This window comes from Epinephelus lanceolatus, chromosome 2 (genome assembly GCF_041903045.1).
Source record: "Epinephelus lanceolatus isolate andai-2023 chromosome 2, ASM4190304v1, whole genome shotgun sequence".
Taxonomy (NCBI): domain Eukaryota; kingdom Metazoa; phylum Chordata; class Actinopteri; order Perciformes; family Serranidae; genus Epinephelus; species Epinephelus lanceolatus.
The window spans coordinates 50987130-51003011 of record NC_135735.1 but is presented as its reverse complement, the minus strand read 5'-3'; the positions used below and the strand labels follow the sequence as shown (position 1 = coordinate 51003011).

The 15882-nt window shown below is 37.1% G+C and overlaps 1 protein-coding gene and 1 pseudogene across 3 annotated transcripts; one reads left to right on the top strand and one right to left on the bottom strand.

Annotated features, from left to right (window-relative positions):
* The first annotated feature begins 497 nt into the window (after positions 1-497).
* LOC117254176 (uncharacterized) lies at positions 498-4941 on the top strand (annotated as a pseudogene). Its single transcript, XR_013488200.1, has 6 exons — positions 498-910; positions 1740-1868; positions 2170-2301; positions 3011-3158; positions 3690-3894; positions 3983-4941. The product of XR_013488200.1 is annotated as an uncharacterized LOC117254176 (transcript).
* LOC117254187 (uncharacterized) lies at positions 3942-8969 on the bottom strand. 2 transcript variants are annotated; one of them, XM_033622276.2, is made up of 6 exons: positions 8828-8969; positions 7988-8247; positions 6311-6501; positions 6080-6173; positions 5565-5759; positions 3942-4916 (listed from the first exon to the last, which is right to left on the bottom strand). In XM_033622276.2, exons 1-6 carry the CDS (start codon positions 8912-8914, stop codon positions 4904-4906), a joined length of 840 nt encoding a protein of 279 aa, XP_033478167.2. In that variant the 5' UTR covers positions 8915-8969; the 3' UTR covers positions 3942-4903. The 2 variants fall into 2 exon arrangements, with proteins under 2 accessions (XP_033478167.2, XP_078018551.1); XM_078162425.1 differs by having other exon boundaries at positions 3942-5759.
* Positions 8970-15882: the final 6913 nt, after the last annotated feature.

Sequence of the window (15882 nt, the reverse complement as noted above, 5' to 3'; positions counted from 1 at the left end):
CCTTTTAGAGCACGTTAGCCAATCAGAAGCAAGGGAGCTCTGAGAGCCCACCCACCAATGAAACGAAATATGGAGTGGTAAATTTGTTTTTTTGCAATAGGATCAGAAAACAAGAAATTGAGCTGAATTTCGTTTTTTCATTTTTTTTTGCCAAAAACGAAAAAACGACTTGTTTCTGGTTTCTGATTGTGTCAGTTATTCCCAGAAAATAAATGGTTAAAAGGTACCTTGGTCGTATACACATGCTGCTTTTGCTTTTTAATGATTACAACAGGGAAAAAAAGACTGACCCTGCTTTACAGGAATCAGTGAAGGGAAGCAGAGAAACTTTGCCAATATTCAACCAGGGTGGTCCGTGTATATTTTGGCAATTGGATTTTCCGTTCTGAAACGGGTATTAAAAAACAAAAAACGAGTGGTTATTTGATTTTCGTTTTAAAATACAAAAATTAAAATTGAAATACAAGGCGTTTTTCCTTGTCATGATCAAAAGGGATATACGAAATTTTAAAAATGGTTCGATTTTCATTTTCTATTTAGAATAACAAAAAATAAAATCAGTAAGAGACAGAAACAAAAAAAGGTCCGCTTTTTTCATTTTCTGAGACCGGATGTGGTCATCAGCAAGAGCGCCAAATATGTGTGCCAGTGTGTCCAGTCCTGTCGGATCCTAGGCTAGTGATAAACGCAAGGTAAAATGTCTTTGGAACCCTACCGTGAAGTTATTTTAGACATTGCAAAAGAGGGCCTGTCATCCGCGGAAATATCTGCACGTATTTCGCAAGAAAGTGGGGGTGGAAGAGGGTTTTCTGAAAGAAATGTGAGGAAATTTTGTGCTGACCATGGCTGCAGCTTAATGGGACTCTCCGACGCACATTTGGAGTTAGAGGTGGCAAAAGCTATAACCGAGGTATACATCTTCTCTTCACGACTTAGATGTTTCTTTCTGTGTGCGTGTGTGTGTGAGAGCGAACGTGTTTATGCATACATACACATACACACTATGTCCGCATCTCTTCAAGGATTATGCAGGATTATAATCACAAATAGTTAATAAATTACAATAAAGAGCCTCAGCCTACCATCACTTGTAAGTAATCATCAGGGGTGGAAGTAATTCATTACAAATACTCAAATTACTGTAATTAAGTCGTTTTTTGGGATACGTGTACTTTTATGAGTAGATTTTCAAGTCTGTACTTTGACCTTTACTTAAGTATTCATTTCACCATGTAATCTACTTAGTTACTTTTGAAATCATAGTTGAGTACTGAGTACAATTCCAAACCTTTTATCTTCATTTCTGTATGTGGACGAAAACCAAAACAAAACAAAAAAAAAAGGATGTTAATGATTGATCTTTAATTGATTTTGTGTTAAGAATTTAACCAGTTAAAAATGTATTCATGGATATTAAATCAATAGTCGTGGCAGTAAATGCACCTCATCTAATTTTGTTTTGTTTTTTATGAATACATTGTACTTTTACTGGAGTATTTTTCTAACACCAGTACTTTTACTTGTAATTGAGTAATATTTTAGCAATGTAATAGTACTTGTACTTGAGTACTGATTTTCAGTACTCTTTCCACCACTGGTAATCATAGTCAGCATACATGTAAACCTTACTACACTCCACAAACCACACACACAAACTGCCCTGTCTAATGTCATGATAAACATATATCAGCAGGTGTGATTTTTGAATATGGAAATCATGTTAATTTGTTATTTTCAAGACAGGACCTACATATGGGAGAAGAATAATGAAGGGGTATCTCGCCATGAAAGGAGTGCATGCTGCAGAGACACGAATTGGATCAGTGCTCAGAACTATGCATCAGCCTTACCATGAAGCAAGGCGTCAGGCATGTTACTGTCTCAGCCTTCATATTTTACATCATCAAACTTGTGTAATTTGTGTCTAACTATGAGCTTGTGTGTGTGTGTTTTGGTGCTTGTTTAGCTGCAGTTACATAGCACAAGATTTAAAAAATTCATGTTTTTATTGTATAACCAGATCAAGTGCCCTAATTTATTTTTAATTTTCATTTTGACAGAGATAGTACAAATAGACATGGTTACATTTATAAAACTTTTAACTGATGCAGTATATGATTAATGGGATTTTTTTATACTGTGAAGTAGTTACATTTTTCTCTCTTTTAGGGTGCCCGCAATCTCAACCCTGTACCATATCATGCTGAATACATGGGACACAAGATTCATATGGACCAGAATGAAAAACTGGCCATGTTTGGACTCACCCATGTTTTAGCCCTTGATGACTTCAGCAAAAAGGTTGTTGCTCATTCTACTATGCCAATAAAAAACAACCTTACCATCTATGAAGATGTTTTCAGATAATAGTCTATGTATTGCTGTGTACAGTAAAGGGATATTCTGTCATTTTTTCAGTGTAGACATGAGTGTAGTCTCTCTGGTTTTAAAGGCTGCTTTACAGTAAAAGGATGCATCTTTAGGAATTTATTAGACTGTGGTAGCTGTTCTATTCTCTGCCTCTACCTGCTTGATCATCATATCCACTAATGAGTCTTTATTAAAAATATCTTATGTGTAAATATCTTAGGAAAGCAACAGTAGTCAAAATATCAACCTTGTGGTATTCAAAGATATTTGATATTTGATTTTTTCCCTATTGCCTAGCCCTACGTCCCACTAGTGTTTTGCACTGGTCATTTGCAGACACTTGTCTATATTCTTAAACTCTTAAACCCCTAAACCTCAGCCCCACCTATCAGTTATGCCATTCAGATGTTGGAGTGAAAAGAGAGGCTGCAAATAACAAAAAAACCAACATATTGTTAACAAATAAATTAGACTTTCCCTTTCAAGCCATTGAAATAGTTGTACATATTGCATAACTACCACATTCATGATAAACTGTGACTAAATGATACCTGCTGAACATCATTGTTATAAGTCATTTTTACTGAGAATATCTGATTTGGAATGGTGAAGTCTTAAAATGGACTTTTTCATCCAATAGGCCTGCAGTTCTTGCCCATGGTATCTGGGACCAGGTGCGAGTCGATCATGGCAAGGAGTTTTATTTGACGCTCTTCATGCAGGAGCTGCTGTCACCTCATCGCTACAATCAGGAGAGAAGGCCTTATTTACAGACTTCATCCACAAAGGTACATTTTTATAGTTTGTGTGGTTGCTTCAGCAACACACTACTTGTTGTATGCCTGCCTTTATTATCATTACTATTATGGTGACTTCAGCAGGTATTCTTGCATACATTTTATTATTACTATGCCTTCCAAATTTTAGAGTTAACATGATATTAAACACATTACCTTTTGCCAAGAAGGGGTTTATTTTTTTTTAATCTGGTTATTTATTTTACTTAAAACAACTGCAGAAGCAACCACACTGTAGGTATTCGAATTTTATATTCTAGTTATGTGATGAGCATTGTTTTTTTTATCAAACTTTGGGAAAATTTAAAAACAGTAAATTTACTAGCTCATCCATAATACCCAGATAGATGGTCAGCATGCAGATTTCCTGGTAAATGTGCATATTGACTGCTGAGTCAGTAAATTTACAGATTCAGGACAGGAATTCTGCAAATGACCATTTTTCCTGAATGGACCATAACACATTTTTCATTAACACACCAGAACAAATTGAATGATATCTAATCTTTCTTGCAAATTCAGAATCATATAGTTGAACGAATCTGGCCTGAAGTCAACAACCGTGTCAACTATCCACTGAAGACAGCCTTACTGCAGTTGGAGGATCAAGAGGAACTAGACATGAACGATGGCCTTGTGAGATACTGTGTATCCAACCTGACTGTTCAGTTGTGCCAGATTGGTCTCACAAGACTGGTGGACTCATGGAATTCTCACCGCATTCCAGGTGAAATAAACCAGTGTTGCGAAGATTAGAATAATTACAGCAAGCACTTTGAAGTTTCAAGAACTGAACTGATTTCTTTATTTTACAGGTAAAGGTGTACCAAACAACTTGGCTGGCAGTGGCTGTCCCAAAAAAAATCCCACAGGAGCTGCTGCCTCATTCAGTTGAAGCAGCAGACCTTTACAGCCAACAGCTTGGATCCTCATTGACAACACATTCTACTTTTGGAATTGATCCATTTTCAACTGAACAGGACAAACTAACAGTTGAGAATCAGTTTGCAGAGAAATATTCAGACATTTCAGTCTTGTTCTCGAGAGCAGTGAACGAGGACTTCGCCCCATACAAAGAAGCAGTGCTCTATCTCATAACAACAACTCAGCGCAATGTGTGAAAAGACATTTGCTGTATTTGAACTTAGTAGACCTTTACAGCTGGGATCCTCACTGACAACACATTCTACTTTTGGAGTTGATCTATTTTCAACAGAACAGGACAAACTTGAGAGTTGAAAATCAGTTTGCAGAGAAATATTCAGACATTTCAGAATTCTCTAGAGCAGTGGACAACAACATGGCTCCATACAAAGAGACACTGCTCTCTCATAACCACAACTTTAAAGAATGTAAATTAGTAACTATAACAATTAACTGGTGGCAATGGATGTTTGGTAAAGATAAATGTTAATCTCACTAAAACAGTGAACAGTAATATGATGTCATCCAGCCCAAACATGTAAATGAATTCACATTACTAGTACAAGAACTCTGATCCAAATACAACAGAACACAACATGCCTACAGTATTTGAGTATGAAAGTGCAAAATGTTACTCCTCTTCAAAAAGGGATCTCAGAACAGAAAATGCCTCTGACAGACCATTAACTTCAAATATGTTGCTGCCTTCGGTGTTCCCTCTACATTTTGCACAATGCACAGAGGTCAACTGCCACTGTTCCACACATGTTTTGCAGCCAATAATGCTTCGGCAACACTCTGTGAAGACTGGCTCATCGATGAACTCTGAAACATAAAAAGAGAAAAACTAGTCCTTCTCTGTGTCCCCATCTGTCCTTAATGTGTTTTTAATGTACTGGATGACTGTGTTTTCGTCTTCTTTTTTACTGAACTTAAATGCTTCAGGGTTCCCACACATTTTTACCAACTCATTTTCAAAACTTTTCCATAATATTTTACCTCATTTACAAGACTTTATCTACATACAGTAGTTTTAAATAAGTAGGCTCACATAGTGATCAAAGGGTGCAATAATGAGGCTTTTAGTGGAGGAGAGGAGGATGAGGAAGAGAAAAGGAGATGAGAAGAGGAGGAGAAACAATAGCCATAAACAGTGTATATTCGAAATTTTTCCTGTTAATTTCAAACCATTTCCAGGTCTGGAAAACAGTGTTTCTAATTTAAAAACCTTTCCAGGAATTTCAAGACTGTGGGAACCCTGACTTTTAAAAGATTCTTTGTTATTGTATTATTACACAATGGGCTGTTACACAAAGGACTGCATCAATACATGTAATAACTGTAGTGGATGAGACACCTTGGTTAGTGAATACAAAAATGTGTATTTGGAAATATTAAATTCTGGCACACACCAAATAAAATGGCTCCAAAATTATTTTAAATGTGGGGCAATACTATCTTTTGCATACATACTCATACAAACAACACAGCAGAACCCTTGCTTGATGGCCTGTAGCTGGGACGGTCAGGATGACTTTTTGAGTGGTAGCCAGACTGGTGAGCTCTCTGATTGCTGCAGTGACATCTGGTAGGCTCTGTCCTGCCAGTACAAGCTCTTCTACTTTCTCAGTGACATCTCCAATGCTTGCAGCATCTTCATCTTTTCGGCTGTTAAAAGGAAAAAAACATAGTAGATGTGTACTGGTTGTGATTTAGTGGTTTTGGTAGTGGTGGTGGGGTGGAAGCCTGACCTTTCTGGGAGGAGGATGAGGCTGGGGAGAGGAAGCAGAGGAGGAAAAACAATAGCCAAAAACAGTGTATATTTGAAACTTTTCCAAAGCATCCTGTTAATTCTAAATCATTTCCAGGTCTGGAAAACTCTTTTTTATCATTTCATAACTTTTCCAAGAATTTCATGACCATGGGAACCCTGCATAATAGATTTCATTGTTTGGACAAATAAGAGTACTATGAATGATTAATATTACCTTGTTCTCCTCCTTTTTTTGTCCTGCAACTCCTGGAAGTCCTGTTCTCGTACAGCAAGAATCTTTCGTGCATTTTGTTTCCAGTACTGTGACCCTTTGGAGTCGGGGTGGAAACCAGGAAAAACCATTACAACTTAAGTGGTTGGTCCAGACATGAGGAATCATGTGCCATCTAATATTCAATCACTAAAGTTAATACTTAAAAAATTAAATAAAATCAAATGTACCCACCTGTTGTTCCTTCTGACTCCAAAATTGCATTCCCTTGCGCATCAGTCAACACCACAGGGTCATGATTTCCAATGGCATCTTGTACTTTTCCGATGATCCCCTGCAGGGTAGCCTCACATTCCAAAAACCGGACCACCACCGTTCTGCTGGGACTCAACCTCCCACCAACCACCTCAGCGAGGTACACTGATCTGTGAAAATTTATGAAAATAATTGCTGACACACAGAGCATTCATAATCCTGGCAATGGCTAATGATGATGTATACCAACAATAACTAGAAAATGCGGCAATGATTTTGTTGTGTTTTAAGATGTATGGAAAATACAGTACTTTGAAAAATAGTTTGTGTCTGACATTGTTTTTCCACAAAAAGAGTCAAATATATTTTATTACAATCCTTAAAATTACGTCTGTTCCTTCTACCTTATTACAAATTCCCCAATCTATAAATGTACCAATATTTTTTGTCTCGAAAGTTTAACTGTTGGACACAAGATGTCTTCAAGCTTCAGGTTTCCACATCACACTCGTGTAAGCTCAACAGACTTGGCTTCCAAACTACTTGTGATTTCACAAATCATGCTCTTAGGCCCCCCTTAAACTTGGATTTTCAATAAGCACAGAGAAACATTCCACTTTCAGCAGACTAATGTGAAAACAGTCTTCTGGTGACAAACTGTATATACACATCATTCTGCACAGTGAAGCTCAAACATCCAACTGTTGGAAGAGGAGGAAAAACATTTGAGTGGAGGGGGACGTTTATATTAGGGATACACAATAAATACCTGTTCTGATAAATTATCAGCTAATATTGGCTTATCCAGCAATATCGGTCCATGTATTGGCTATACTAATAAATGATTTGACAGATTCTCACAGCATTTAATTTGAATTTGTAGACAAAATGCTCTATAAAAGTTGTACATTTGTGAAGTTTTTTGATGAACTTTACTAGAAAAACTAAGTGAAAATTTTAAGAGTTAGAACTGTTTGTTTTTGTTGCAACAATGATGTCAGATCTTTTTCAGTCATGGCTGTGAAATATTAAATCATCTATTTTCGCACACAAAATCTGAACCTTTCTGGCCCGCAGTTGTGCAGAAACTACAGGTAATATGTGCTTCTTTTAAAAAATACAAATCTGAATTTATCAGTTGTCTATATCAGCTATGAGAAGCAGGTCATTATCGATTATCAGTATCAGCTGAAAAACAAAATCCAGATTGTGCATCCCTAGTTTATATTCCTTCTTCTATCTTTAGGCTGATAAACATGAAAATTTAATAATTTCTTCCTTGGCTCAGGACAAATCTACACACAAGGTTTCATACAAATCCACAAAGAACTTTTTGAGTTATTTTGCTGACAGATCGAGACATAGCAAAAACAGAAGTAGTGGAGGTAATTAAAGTTCTGTCAAAAATTTTAAAATGTGCAAAATACATGTAAATTAATGTAAATGGGTGAAATGCAAGTAGTATGAACTATTAATATACAACAACAACTAACTGCAAGGAAGGAGACAAAGAACGGCTGATATGATCATATCAAGCATTAACTAGGTGTTTTCGCAATAAAATCTAACTGTATTTTATTTCCCTTCCCTTAATTTGTAAATTTGAAGTTATAAATTGTATCACTATCATTTAACAATGATTTAAGTTGAAGTTACCTGTGAAAGGTTTTAGAGACAGTGGCTCGAGGGGGGGCTGAGGCAGTCCGCTGTGGAGTTGAACTTGTAGTGGTTGCAGGCGTGCGCATAAATGAAAAACGTTGCCCTGTGCTATTTGCAGGTCCTGAGGTGTCCTCAGCCTCACCATGAACCTCATAATGAGTCCTTGGATTGAGGTCCAATGAGCTGAAAACACCAGATGCCCCAGGAAACAATGCCACGTTTGCGTCGTCAGTCATGTACAGACTACGAGATGAGACCTGTCAAGAAATTCATAAGTCAAATTAGAATAAATACATTTTCATTTCCGACCCTTTCTCAATGAACATTTTTCAGTGACTACCAGGGAATCTTTTCCAAACACCAGCTTTCTACATGACGATATTATTGTATGTTATAGGGGGAGGATGAAATGACAATGAATCACAGAATTAAATTGTCTCTAATTAATTTATAATCCACAAGGTTATGTGAGGTGGTGGGAAAGCGTCATACACTTCATGGCTCCGGTCAGAGAAGAGCGTTTTCAGTGACATTTTAGATCTTTACTACATATCTGTGACTTGCTACCGATAGCAGCATTAACTAAGAACATTTAAGAATCGAGAGGGAGATCAGCTCCTCTCTGTGTGACTGTGTGAACACAACTGTTGCAGTCACCACGTCAACTGTCTGTTCAATACACAGGGTAAGCTAGCTGAGTTAGCCAGTTAGCTGAGTTAGGCAGTTAGCTTATTACTATCATATTATCGTTAGCCTCAGAGAGCGACACCCTGCTTTAAAGCTAGTTGCTGGCTATACCTTGATAAATGTTACTTTATGTATTCTTTTTTTTTTTACCTGAAATATGCGACTGAGTTTATCAGCACTCATGTCTTCTTCCCTGAGACACACTCGCTTGTTGCGAAACACGACGTACTGATCCATATCAGTCGGGTTTAAACAGCCGCAGCACCGTACTCTGTTTGGCTCCACACCTGCTGATGACCACATCCGGTCTCAGAAAATGAAAAAAACGGACCTTTTTTCGTTTCTGTCTCTTACTGATTTTATTTTTTGTTATTCTAAATAGAAAATTAAAATCAAACCATTTTTAAAATTTCGTATATCCCTTTTGGTCATGAAAAGAAAAAACGCCTTGTATTTCAATTTTAATTTTTGTATTTTAAATCGAAAATCAAATAACCACTCGTTTTTTGTTTTTTAATACCCGTTTCAGAACGGAAAATCCAATTGCCAAAATATACACGGACCCAGGGTCCGTGTACTTTTTGTCAGTTTGATATTGATTACATTTTAAACAAAAAAAACTACAAATGATAAAACAGAGCTGTTTTTCCGTTTTTGTTGTCTGAATCAAAAAACGAAAAAACGAGAAAACCAAATTCAAATAACAGTCCGATTTTGGTTTCTTCCAATGCCTGTTTTCATCTTTCCTCTTGAAAAGAACGTGAAGAAAAGTAAGACAGGTGAGCTTCCCGGAAGTCCAAGTAAATATGGGCCTTTCAAAATAAAAGCCAAGAGAATACAATAGCCATTCTACAACGTTATGCGAGCACATACCAGGGTAACATCTGAGGAAAAATACATTAATATAAATTAATCAATCAGACAAATTAATAAGTAGGCTAAATAAATAAACCAAAAAAAAAAATGGACCGATGGAAACAGGGATTGATTACATGTAGACTGATATTGTGCATTTGATGCATCTACACAGCATGAGTAAAGTCTTAGATTAAGTCTCCAATATCTCAGAATATCACTGGACAATAAACTCACCTTCGATCAGCACATCACAGACATCCAGAAACGTAGTCACCAAAGACTCAGTTATCCATAAGCTTAAAGGACTCTATGTTGCTCCACATCTCCTGCTGTTAATGTACCAAAGCATTATTCAGTCCATCCTACTGTACTGTTCTACCTGTTTCTATACCATGCTGTCTGTTAAAAACCGGTCTAAACTCACATGCATAACTGGCACTGCTGCAAAAATCATTGGTCTTCCCACACCCAACCTCACTGAACTTAAAGGGAAATTTCGGTTTATTTCAACCTGTCTCCTATCGTCCTAAATTTGTTTCAAATGACTAGTGACATAAAAATAATAGTTAGCATGTTAGCCGTTAGCTTAGATACAGCCGGGGCGCATAGTAGCGTCAGATCTGTAAGTGAAAGGGCATACTTCAAGTGCAAAGTTAGTCCACTAAACAAGCTTTTTTTCCACAAAGACCGTCTCATATCGTTAGGATAAATGTCAGAGAACATATAGAAAATGACATGTAAACGTGTTGTCTTACCTTATCGGTGTGGTGCCATGTTTGTTTACCATTTAGCTCTGCTTTCCAAAGCGCGGCCGAAATATCGCGAGAACAAGCAGCGATCTCATACAGTGCCTGAAATGTCGCGAGAACAAGCAGCAACAGCTGGAAGGCAGAACCGGACAGTAGCCTGAAAAGTTCATTCATTTATTTTATTAAAGATTTATAGAATAATGGCTGACTTTTTGCCAGACTTCAACTTTGTGGAGAAGGAATTTGATTTTGCAGAGTTTGATGGCCGCCCTTATTTATTTGAGCCAGAATACACTGACGAAGAGCTTCGTGAAATTGAAGAACAGAGGAGGAGAGAGAGAGGCGAAACAGGTAGAGGACGAGAGAGGAGGAATGGCTGCTGCAAGGCTGCGTAGCTCTGGAGATTGGTGGTGTACCTGTGAATGCTGTGCCCCAATGCCCACAGAAGAGGAATGCCTCTGTTGCAAGGAATGGGACTGGTTGCAGCCTTATTTTCAAGGTCTGGATGTGACCGAGGACGAGACACCTCCACCTGGAGTAGTATCCAGCTGGGCTTTATCTAGAGTTCGCGAGATTTCAGGCACGGTATGAGATCGCTGCTTGTTCTCACGATATTTCGGCCACGCTTTGGAAAGGAAACAGGTCTGATGCTACTATGCGCCCCGGCTGTATCTAGGCTAACGGCTAACATACTAACTATTATTTTTATGTCACTAGTCACTTGAAACAAATTTAGGACGATAGGAGACAGGTTGAAATAAACCAAAATTTCCCTTTAATAACAGGGCCATCACACGTATCGCAACCTCAATAGAACAGGACTCCACACACCCACTAAACGAACATCTTGCCCTGCTGCCCTCAGGACGCAGGTATAAAACGCTGAGGTGCAGAAGGGCTCGCTTCGGGAAAAGCCTGATTCCCGCAGCCATAGCTGCTCTGAACAACAGGCCCTGTTGATTGTGTCATGTTTATATGCTGTATATGTCATTGCTTTTTGTGGGCTGCTCGCCAGTGTGATGTGTTCTGATGGTGTCGGTGTTTGTGTGTCATTGTTTTTCATACTGAGTCCAACAAGTACAAGTACAAGTGATCGGTTGAAGCGAAGTGGATAAAATAATAAAATGGTGGGAAATCTGAGTTGCTTGGCGGAGGTCTGTGCTCTTCGAGTGCTTTTCTAGTTTAATTTGATATTTGATGTTTATGGTTTATTTACAACCTAGTTATAGACAGCATGTTTTTACGTTTTATTCAGAACCACATGTAGGCCTACCTGTATGGAAGAATGAGCATGTGTTGATAGTGAGGCAGAAATAAAAATGAAAAATAAACAAAAAATACACACACATTTGGGTTGTTCTTATCGGACACGATTCAGTGGATCAAGCTAGTGATGGTTCTTTTGGCTCGGCTCACTAAAAAGAGCCGGCTCTTTTGGTTCCCAAGTGGCTCCTCCGATTTTTGTTGCTTAAATTAATTTATTATCAACAATAATGTAAAATAAATTACTAATAAATAAATAAATAAATAAATTACTAATGTAAAAAAAAATACATTATATCAAATGTTTATTATTTATATGGCTTTATATACTCTACAGAGTGCTACAAAAAATAAATTATAAATTATAACTATTTTAAACTTCTAGTTTTTTACAATTAAACATTTAACTATCCTAAACTTGTAACTATGTGAAACAACATAGAGAAGTTTACAGAATCACACAACAGAATATAACTAAAGCTGCAGCAGCAGTTGCAGTAGACACACTGGCACCTTCATTAATAGCAGGTTCGCTTGCTTGTCTTTTTTCTTCCAGTTGCACTGATGGATGAACAGTTCTCATGTGCCTGTGCAGGTTGTTTGGATATGAGATTTTAATCTTGCAGACTCTACACTCTGCCCTTGTATTGTCAATGTAATTGAAATGATTCCGAATTTTACCGCTTTTCCTGCTGTATTCATTTTCTCAACTTTTTTACCTTTCCTTTCATGTTGTCTCTCTCTGTAGCGCTTGCTGTCTTTCTCTCTCTGTCTCCCTCCCTCCTGTTCATGTGCTCACTGTGCTATGTGTGTCTGTAACCCCCGCCCCTCCCCCTTCTGCTCACCGCGGGCACACAGATGACACCACACATATTGACCAACCACGTGCGGCTTGAACAGAAACACCCCCCCCCCCCCCAAAATATTGTTTTCACGGACCGTTTAGAGTTAATGAGTCATTGCAGACACCGCTAACGGGGCTAACAGCTAACGGTTAGCCCCACTAATCTACGATAACCATATTATTATTTACAAAACGTGCACACAGAAATAGAAATGTTTGTTCAGTCATTGTGTTTATAGACTTTATAAACATCAGATTAGTCTAAACAGTGATATAGTGACGTGAAAAATGTGAGATATTCATATATATATATATATATATATATATATATATATATATATATATATATAATGTATGTTCAAGTGTTCATTTCCCCCGATACATTGGTTTTAATTCGTTATTTGATTCTATAAACACAGTCTGACCATCTCGAGCTTTTATTTTGGTACTTCCGGTGACCGGCAGTGTGAATTTGCATATTAGCTAAATATTTAGTTTCACCCAGAACATTTAGATTTAACATTTAACATTTAGATTTAAATTTAGCATTTAGATTTAACATTTAGATTTAGATTTAATATTTAGATTTAACATTTAGATTTAGATTTAGCATTTAGATTTAACATTTAGATTTAGATTTAGATTTAGCATTTAGATTTAACATTTAGATTTAGATTTAGCATTTAGATATAATATTTAGATTTAGATTTAGATTTAATATTTAGATTTAAGCTTTAACATTTAGGTGCCACATTTAATATTTAGATTTAACTATTTAATATATTTCTAATTTAACAAATATTGCTGTAAATGTGGTAAAAGGTGACGTTAAAAAATTCACAACACTTTTTTGAACATTGTTTGAAGCTAAATGTGGCAAAATGTTGATGTTATTTTTAGCGTGAGCCACTTTACAAACGGCACCCCATAGTGATCCTAATTGAATCAAATTAGAAATTGGCTTAGTGAGAAACAGCTTTTCCCCAAACACAGTTTATAAAATCCAGTGCCCTAGGACTGTCAACATCCACCTTTGATCAGCATAGCCAGCTATGACGGACACCTGAGACTACAGAAGTTAACAGAGTCTGTGAAGAGAGTAGCACAGAGAGCCAAACAGGCCTTCCCCTCCAGGATCATTGTCTCCACCATCATTTCATGAAGAGACTTCCATCCTGACAGTTCACCCATATTCACCAGGCTTCATCCTGCACCACATCCTACTAATCCAGCCCAATATCACGCCACGAGGAGCTCTGCTGATGCGCTGATGACACCATCCAGCACTGACAACACTGCAGACCTGAGAGAGATCACCTGCTCAGGCTTATATGTACATACCAGATTTATGTGCTGTGATACTTGAATATGTTGTGAACACTATTCATATGTACGACTGTTTGACTAATCAGCCAAGTGCTAATCCCAAGCTCCATATAGACCACCACTGTTTACAAAAAATTATTTATTTTCACTGTGTATAAAAGAAAACATCTTACCTAACTTTAACCGCCCTCTTCCAATTAGGACGTTTGTGCCAAATTTGAATAAATTCCCTCAAAGTGTACTTGAGATGTAGCATTCAAAATAATGATGATAATAAAGGATGATAATTATTTTGCATATGCAATTAATGACTGTATATAAGAAAACCAGAAGTGGCATTAGACACCAACCTGATGAAGGGAAGCACAGAACGTTTGTTGAATAATGCATCATGTACCTGAGAAGAGTAGTGGAATGTGTTTTAAGTGTGATGGACTTGCATTGAAGCTCAACATGGTTTGCACCATGCTGTAAGTGAATTAATTAAAATTCATATTAAAATTCAAATTTTATTGTATGATGGCTGTACGATTCTGAAACAGCTGAAAAAAAAGAACAAATACAGTTGAAAAAGTCAACATTTTCTGACAATATTGTACTTTTTATTCCACTCCAATTATTTCACAGTTTACTTTAGAAAACAACATTTTGCACACAAAACATGTATCATCAGTTTGAGGTTTGGCCTGCTGGTCAGACAAAACAGGTCTCACTCTGAGTTCTTCTTTGATTTGCAGTCAAACCGCATATAAAATAGTTACTTTTGAGAATATTTGAGAACTTAAGTAAAGCATCTGAATATGTTGTCTACCACTGCACATAACATAACAATAAAACAATTCAAACTAATCCTGCCACTCTTTTTATGATTACCTCTTGTAATTTATTCATCTTTTGCTACAGTTTCTGTGGAGGGTCAGTAAATTGTGCCTTTGTATTGGCTATGTCCTATTTCTGCAGTCCTGTAAATCATTCTTAAGACCAAACAGCCTACATTAAGAAATTTCTGATGTAAGACGCTAACAGCAGAGTTGGAACAGAAGGACATGCAGGTTTGACTCTGAGCTGAGAGTAAATGATGAAGGTATAGTGTACAGGTGGTGCTGTGACTGGCTGGTAACTGAAGCCTGATCCACTGAAGTGTGTCCGATATGAACAACCCAAGTGTGTCTGTATTTTTTGTTTATTTTTCATATTTATTTCTGCCGCACTATCAACACATGCTCATTCTTCCATACAGGTAGGCCTACATGTGGTTCTGAATAAAACGTAAAAACATGCTGTCTATAACTAGGTTGTAAATAAACCATAAACATCAAATATCAAATTAAACTAGAAAAGCACTTGGAGAGCGCAGACCTCCACCAAGCAGCTTGGATTTCCCGCCATTTTATTATTTTATCCACTTCGCTTCAACAGATCACCACCAAAATTTTATCATCTGTTCCTTGTTCCATTACCAACCTTTCCTGAAAATTTTAATCAAAATCTGTTCAAAACTTTTTGAGTTATTTTGCAGAAAAACAAACAAACAAACAGACAAACAGACCAACGCCGGCGAAAACATAACCTCCTTGGCGGAGGTAATGAATAGTATTAAATACATCTGCATCAATAACCTGGAAAATAAGCTAACAGTTCACAAAGAGACAAACCAGGCATACATTTAAGTACTCATACTGCCATCTACTGGTGGAGAGTCAGCTTTACCTACTTCCACTCTGTTTCGCTCAGGCAACAGCGCATTACGGTGTAAACCCAGTTAAATACCACTGCTAACAGTAACAACTCGGCACACACAGTAATTGCTGGTTAAACTCTATTGCAAACTGTATTGCACCAAAAAATGCAAATCATTAATCTAAGACTTTACTCATGCTGTGTAGATGAATCAAGTGCACAATATCAATCTACATGTAATCAGTTTCCATCGGTCCATTTTTTTGGTGTATTTATTTACTTATTAATTTGTCTGATTGATTAATTTATATTAATGTATTTTTCCTCAGATGTTACCCTGGTATGTGCTCGCATAACGTTATCGAATGTCTGTTGTATTCCTTTGGCTTTTATTTTGAAAGGCCCATATTTACTTGGACTTCCGGGAAGCTCACCTGTCTTACTTTTCTTCACGTTCTTTTCAAGAGGAAAGATGAAAACAGGCA

What these genes read in the sequence shown, in the direction of transcription:
- LOC117254187 (XM_078162425.1), bottom strand. Translation starts at nt 8,914, where the DNA reads ATGGATCAGTACGTCGTGTTTCGCAACAAGCGAGTGTGTCTCAGGGAA. An exon ending in GTCTCTAAAACCTTTCACAG is followed by an intron (nt 6,502 to 7,987) that starts GTAACTTCAACT and finishes AAATTTTCACAG; the next exon opens with ATCAGTGTACCTCGCTGAGG. An exon ending in GGAGTCAGAAGGAACAACAG is followed by an intron (nt 6,174 to 6,310) that starts GTGGGTACATTT and finishes CCGACTCCAAAG; the next exon opens with GGTCACAGTACTGGAAACAA.